Below are 7,937 nucleotides of genomic sequence, written 5' to 3' on the forward strand. Positions count from 1 at the left end.
GTTTAGTAGGTCAAAACCAGATACACTATATTGCCAAAAGTTTGAGAACAACTGCTCAGTATGGTTTGTGCTTTTTGAGCATCGCAATCCACATTTAGTCTCAATTTGCTCCTATAATTCCCTCCGCTTTTCTGGGGAGATGTTCCACTAGATTTTGGAGTCTGCTTGTGGACATTTGTGTTCATCAGCCACAAGCGTGTTTGTAAAGGCAGGTACTGATGTAGGGGAGGTGAGGAGACCTGGGGTGCAGTCAGCATTCTACTCTATCCCGAATGTGTTCAGTAGGGATGAGATCTATAGCAGGTCACTCAAGATCTTCCTCTCCAAACCATGTCAACTATATCTTTATGGAGCTCACTTTGTGCACAGGGGCATTGCCATGCTGGAAGAGATTTGGGTTTCCAATTTCAAATAAACGCAAAATGATATTATATTCAAAGAGGTCCTATGAGGCAGTTTGGAGAAGAACCAAATATAGCAGGAAAGGTCAGTTGTCCCAAAACGTTTGTCCTAATAATGTATATGGGGTAAGAAATGATGAACAGTTTAGACGATGCCTACAGAGAGAGAGATAGAGATCTCACCCAAGCCTGAGAGGAGCTCGGACAATCTCGTTCGGGTCCAGAAGAATGGACGATTCCTCCAGTAGAGCAGGGTCCTCCATCTATAACATAGAGAGGGACATGACACATGCAGGCAGAGGCTTAGAAAGAGAAGTGTTGGCAAATGCTGGCAGGATATTTCAACAACTAAGTATCTCTTATGTTTCCAATATTTGTGCGGATATCAGCCCTGTCATTCATAATGACATTTACTATATTACTATAAAATGTACACATGCCATGTTAATAAGCTGTAACCAGATGTAAACAAGTAACCAAAGATTCACCCAGCAGAAGCAAATTGCAAAAAAAAAAAACGCATCAAAGTTCAACTGCAAAATTAGGTTAAATGAATTTGGGTCAACAATCGTAATGATATTAAAGAGCAATAATAAATATACAAAAATGAAAAAAGTAAAAATAAAAGAGAGAAAAAAATTACATTTTTATTGCTGAAACTGCATATAAGAATATCTGTGAAAACTAAACCCATTTAGTGCAAACTGACCCTGTCCAGAGCGTCTTGGGTTTTAGCGGGTGGTGCATCAGTAATAATTGTCCGTGGGAAACGCAGTGCTCCGTGTTTAGTTAAATGGACTAAACGGATTTTTGTAATTGAATTACAGCCTTTTCAGGATTATTTGATGCATGCTATTTATATAAGTATAGAATAACACATTTTAGAGTGAATGGTTACGTGAGAAAAAAAAAATCAAGTATCCTGATATTAATACCTTTACAATTTATATCTTTATAACTTGCACTATACACAAAAATGCAATATGCCATGCTTTTTGTTTAGAGTTCATTTAAAATATTTTTTTCATTAAAAAATTTTTTTTTTTAATGCAGCTTTTTAAGTTACTGAGATGCTGCAGAAAAGGACCAAAGGCTTTCCAAAGAGTTTCCTTCTGGAAAAAACTAATATACGGCTTTATCATTAAGGAGTCCTAACCAATTTCATTTATAATCATCATATAATTATCTGCACACAGTCCCCGTCCATATGTTTCAGAAGAATGTATTAGAACATGCATTGATCTTGTTAGAAAAATTTCACAGCACTGACAGTATGAAGGATTTAAACAGAATAAACAGTGTGTGTTTTTTTTAAAGCACTGAATACCTCATCGAAGAACTGCTGAGTACGCCTGAGGATGTGCTTGAGCTCGGTCAGCTCCAGAAAGTTCTTCTTCAGGGCTTCCTGGTTGGTGTTGATCTCCTTCAGCTCGATCTCTAGCTTTTCAAACGTGGCCTGAAGGAAGATTTTTCCGTATCTTGAGCATGGATGCAGATTAGACACTGGAATTCATGGCTAAGACTTCCTCTGGGCATGCACCCTATTTACTTAACAAATATAACAATCTGAAAAAATCTGTTATAAATGACTGTTTTTTTGTTTTGTTTTTTAAACAGTGATTGCAATGCATCTGAGAAATTCTTGGAAAGTCTGTGGGTAAGGAAACAATCCCAAATCAATGTCATGCAAAGTACAGCAGAACAAACCCAGTGCATGAGCAGGTTTCTGCTGTTGTCAGTAATTTTTAGGTGGTTTGTTATTCGGGTTTCATTTAGAGAAACAGGAATAAATGCAAAGAACTTTGCACTGAAATGCAGAGTCACATGCTGAGGTAACAGGTCTCCTCTAAACATCTTGAGGCATTTGTCAATGCTGTGTGATATTTGCTTTGAAAAGGCTGGCAGTACACTTTAAATTAGCGTGTAATGCATTTCACCCTCTGACACTAATAACAAAAATGCTTCGGAAATGGACCGTCCAGTCTAATCGATACCTCCAAATCAATCATGTCTCGAGGAAAAGGGACCTCCGGGTTCTCGCCTGTGTCCACGATGGGTATATTGGCCTTCTTTATCTCCTTCTCGACAAACCCTGTGGGAGACAGAAGGAAAGAGTAGGAATGAAGATACGGGTGAAAGGCAGAGAGGGAATTGAAAGTACAAAATGTCACTTCAAGCTCATATAACGCATGCCCATAATGACTAACTCAGTTTTCGGTCCATCTCTTCACAACGACGCACTTCGTTCACGAATTTCCTCTGGAAGACGTTCACATCGGGGTTCAGCTGTGGTGGACACACAAACACACACACACAAAAAAAAGTCAGCATAGGCTACATTAACCAAATGCTCTTATCCAGAGTGACTCACAGTTATCTCAACAACTCGGTAGTTTAGGGTTAAGAGCCTGTTTAAGTGCCCAGGAATTGCAGATTGGTGGTGCTGAGATTTTAACTTAACCTTTTGGTCAAAGGTCCAACATCTTAACAAATAAGCAACCAATCTAGTTAAATCTTTAAGGCTGCATATCCAGTACATCACAAAAGTGAGTACACCCCTCACATTTCAGCAACCATTTTAGTATATCTTCAAGAGAGGACCATACACAATCTTGTATTAGAGCAGTGCTGTGACATTATGAAGCAGAACCAGAATCCCTTCCTTCTAAAACTGGGCCGAACGGCAGTTTTCCAACATAATAACAACCCCAAACACACCACCAAGATGACAACTGCCTTGCTGAGGAAGCTGAAGGTGATGGAATGCCCAAGTTATATCTCCAGAACTGAACCATTTTGAGCACCTGTGAGGCATCCTCAAGCGGAAGGTGGAGAAGCGCCATGTGTCTAACATCCAGCAGCTCCGTGATGTCATTATGGAGGAGTGTAAAAAGATCCCAACAACAACCTGTGCAGCTCTGGTGAATTTCATGCACAGGGGGATTAAGGGAGTGCTGGATAACAATAATGCACACACAGTTTTGACATGTTCAATTGAGGTGTACTCACTTTTGTTGCCAGTTATTTAGACAGTAATGGCTGTATATTGAATTATTTTCAGAGGACAGTAAATCTATACTGCTGTACAAGCTGCACATTTACTACTCTAAAATATATCCAAGCTTCATTTCTACAGTATTGTCCCTTGAGAACATATAATAAAATGGTTGCTGAAATGTGAGGGGTGTACTCACATTTGTGAGATTTGTGCATCCTAAACCACCTGTAACAGTTGTGGCAAATCACCAGACGTCCAATCGGTGTGGGGAATGTCTTGTACTGTTTCACTCCTAAACTGATTAACTTAAGTCTACCACTGTGACGAAGAATTCTCCGGAATATTACGTAAGGTTATTATTCTGTCCCGCTGTAATTAAAGTCTTTTTTTTTTACTAAAGCTCTACTAATGCCTAAATGACTGATTAAATCTACAGCTATGCAACATTCATGGAATTCAGCATACCTTGTATAGCAGGTATTCCTATATCGTTTATTATCAACAAAAGCTTAGACAGGCCTCTGGTTAATTATTCAGCCTGTACCTGCTGTGCTGTTATACATTTAATGGTCATTTAACACCAGCAGTCATATAACTGTGTTGTTTCTGCACCACTGCATCACCACATGATGTAGGATACAACAGTAAGCATAAGTAAACCAGCAGTGTGCAAAAAGCAGCACAAAAGAAAGCAATATTGTATACCAGAGCACTGACTGGTCTCAAGGTGTTGATTCATTTCCGTAACCGCCAACTTCAATAAGCTCAAACTAAACCCACTTTGAATGCGTTGCCATTCCTACAGTAAAAGTTCATTTTCAAAGATTAAAATTGGCATTCTTGCTCCGTGTTACGTAAAAAAACAAAAACATACAATGCTGGATGTATTGAATTTATTTAGGATTTATGGAAAGAGTTTTCAGTGGCATGCTTTTAGATTTCTCACTAATATTACAAGTCAATAGAAAAACAAAACAAAGAAAGTAAGAAATAAAGAATCTGGTAAAGGAAAGCGTGTTTATAGCTGCTGTAACATAAGTGATAAAATATCATGTCTTTAGAACAATATTAAATTGAACTGCTAAAACGTGTGACCGTACTCGCCTGTAACCAATTAATCAACCTATTGTTTTTAATAATGGATACTGGATTAAAAACAAAAAACAAATCTAACTCTCCATGTAAAATAGTATTAACTTTTTTTATTAAAAAAAACAGCACTGAATCATGAAAATGTGAAATAAATATGAATATATTAATTATAGTAATAAATATAATTCTATAAATAATAAATGAGAATTAACAAATATATATAGCGCTCTCTGGAAAAACTATTGGTGTGGATTTTTGCCAATAGCCGATGGTTCCAGCAAACAACTATCGGTGCCGATTAATTAGCAAAACTGATCAACTCTAATTCTTAATTTGTGAAAATTGTAATTGTAGGCAGATTTGTGTGGTATAAGAGGAATAAACTATTTCAGGTTACTTTGAAGTTATTTATACAGTATCTGCCCCACTATTGATCATTATAACAGCTAATACAAAGCTGCTGTGTTTTGTTCCTGACGTGATGTTTGATGTGTGTCATGCGTTACCGTGATGGCACACAGTTCTGTATTTACCCATAAGCCGTTTATAAAGGGCTATTTATTTATTTTTTATCACTTTTGTATGGTGGAAACTGGTCACAGAATCAAAACAAAGTTAGACTTCTGACATCAGATAAACATTAATTTCTTGTCCACATCCGGTACGCGCGTGCCTCGGTGCGTGTACTCACGTCTCTGAACTGCACCATGCCGATCTCGCCAAGCTCGCTGACACAGCAGTAGGCAGACTCAGACTGCAGGAAGAGCTGGGCCAGAGTCATCTCCTGGCTGCGGAACAGCTCCCCCATGGTGCTACGCTAGCGTTCACACCACCACCAGTAGAAAACACCTGAGAGTGGGAAAAAGTTTCAAGTTAAATTATAAAACAAGTGAAACAGGGTGGAGAAATAACTTTGGAAAAACAGCGCACATCAAGATCTAAACTGTGTACAAGTGTATGGAGTGAAGCGCACATTATCAGCACTGAGCTGTATGGCTTCACAGAAGGGAAGGAAGGGAGGGACAGAGGGAGGGCGTGAGTAAACGAGTGCCTGACACCACAGAACAAACTGAAAAACAACAAGTTAACACTTCCACTCACTTAACATCCTGCCCAAACATAAAATACAACATTTATGCCCAATACCCAAACACTCATTGTGCCTATTTACATTATTCTTCCATCCATATACACCGCCATGTGTCATTCTTTTTACATAATTGCTACCTTACTTAATAACGAGATCTCATCTCAGACAAAACAGTGAGCAGAGCAAAAGGTTTGGCTGTGATTATTTTTAATACTCCTCTAAACAAACAGGTTTTTGGCTTTGTTATCTGTAGGTCTTAAAAATCTCACTAAAGCCTGCCGCAGAGCAAATCCTGAGTTATTGATGTGACATTCGAGCTTGTCAAGCGTCTTCCTGTTCGCACAAGCTGAGCATCACTGTGAAAGCATAGGCATAAGATCATGTGACCTTTTAGAAGACAGCCATACATATTTTATATATACATATATAGAGATGGATAGGTAGACAGACAGACAGACAGACAGACAGACAAATAGATAGTAATGCAGTTAGAAGAAAAATAATCAGCAAAAGGGTGTCTCCCTTGGCCTTGTATATTCCTATAACAGCACACCTCTGGTAGCTCAGTGGTTAAGATGTTAGACTTATCAGAGGATTGAGTTCAAATCCCAGCACCACCAAGATGCCACAAGATGCTACCTTAAGCAAGGCCCCGAACCCTCCACTGCTCAGTCATTTAGTATGTGACAGGACACGGTTGTGAGGAACAAATAACAGAATCAGAACGATTTTACAAAGACGCACTGAACATTGATCCTAAATAAAAAGCTTAAAGCAGCACCCCACAAACTTTTTGCACCACGGACCCATTTTTCCATGGACTAAACACAACACTGTTACTATTATACATATTGAATGATTTTTACATATACAATGAAAATGTAACTCAACTCCCCATAATACAAAATGGTGAAAAAATGTGACTGAAACAAGTGCGGGGACACTGGCATAATTGGAAGTGGTCATCTTTCCAAATATGCAAAATTTAATAAAATAGAACTGAAATAAAATATGAAAAGTTCATCTCTCTTTGCAGCCCGCTATCAGCCTGCAGCCTGGTGGTTGGGGATTCCTGGCATAGAGTATGAACCTAGGCTTAATTCACAACATTAATGCTGGATGGCATGAAAGAATATAAATTTCTTATTAGCATCTGGTATGGCTATTTGCTTTCTGGTCAGCGCTTCTCAAAATAGAGTCTGGAAATCTCAAGCGTTCTGACACACGGATGCATGATATTCTTTAGCTTTTAATCAGATTTAGAAACCAGTCATACTTTTAATAAAAAAAGTATGACTGATTATGATTTTATTCTAACAGTTAAAAAGGCTGCAAAATGTTTAAGAACCCGGATCGAGTGCTGTGGTTCTCACAGTGAGTCACAGCCAAGTACCAAAGTCATTTACATAAAGGAAAGCACCCTTACAAAAGGTGTTCTATTTATTTATATAAAAGCTAGCATAGCTTCCTTGGCTTTCAGTCTATTACAAAATAGCCCCATGATTATTGTATTATCAGGCAAACACCATATGGACAAAAGTTTTACCCCAACATTAAAACTGTGACCACAAAGCACACAACTGTAGAGCATGTCATTTTATGCAGTACCATTACATTTTCCCTCCACTTGATCTAGGAGACCCAGACCTGTTCCAGCATGACAATGTCCCTGTGCAGAATGCGAGCTCCATGAAGATATAGGGTACACAGGTCAGAGTGGAAGATCTTGACTGGCCTGCTCTAGAGCTCTAAAATCAACCCTACTGAACACGTTTGGGATGAAATCTTCCCATGAGAATGAAGGTTATTATAACAGCAAATGGCGATTAAATGTAGAATGGGATATTCAGAAAGCACATATATATCCAATAGAAGAGTGTCCACAAACTTTTAGAGGAGCATTTACACACATCCTATAGCACAAATGATTTTTAAATACATCTGGAAACTTTTTTCCACCTTCATCTGAAGAAGATCTTATACTGGGTTATGTAATGTAATTTTGTCCCATCTTACAGTTCAGTTTTATTTTTTTATCATTTTATTCGATTGATTAGATTTTAGAAATGAGTTTTTTAGAGGGACAGCACATGTAGGACGTTTTGGAGACAAGGTGAGGGAGGCGAGATTGAGATGGTTTGGACATGTGCAGAGGAGGGACATGAGGTATATCGGTAGGAGAATGCTGAGGATAGAGCCACCAGGAAGGAAGAAAAGAGGAAGACCAAGGAGGAGGTTTATGGATGTGGTGAGGGAAGACATGCAGGTAGTTGGGTTGAAAGAGGAAGATGTAGAGGACAGGGAGGTATGGAGACGGATGATCACCCCCTAATGGGACAAGCCGAAAGAGGAAGAA

General features: G+C 38.6%; 1 protein-coding gene across 3 annotated transcripts in view; it reads right to left on the minus strand.

Moving 5' to 3' along the window:
- The window catches only part of atp6v0a1a (ATPase H+ transporting V0 subunit a1a), a 28,463-nt gene extending 23,140 nt beyond the window's left edge, over positions 1–5,323 (minus strand). For all 3 annotated transcript variants that reach the window (XM_083567336.1, XM_083567335.1, XM_083567334.1), the window contains exons 1-5: positions 5,183–5,323; positions 2,609–2,687; positions 2,396–2,493; positions 1,729–1,857; positions 585–664 (exon numbers count right to left, since the gene is read on the minus strand). In XM_083567336.1, coding sequence (XP_083423462.1) covers positions 585–664; positions 1,729–1,857; positions 2,396–2,493; positions 2,609–2,687; positions 5,183–5,299 — 503 coding nt within the window. In that variant the 5' untranslated portion in view covers positions 5,300–5,323. The remainder of the gene's footprint in view (positions 1–584; positions 665–1,728; positions 1,858–2,395; positions 2,494–2,608; positions 2,688–5,182) is intronic.
- Positions 5,324–7,937: the final 2,614 nt, after the last annotated feature.

This window comes from Silurus aristotelis (assembly GCF_946808225.1).
Source record: "Silurus aristotelis genome assembly, chromosome: 17".
NCBI classification, from domain to species: Eukaryota; Metazoa; Chordata; class Actinopteri; order Siluriformes; family Siluridae; genus Silurus; species Silurus aristotelis.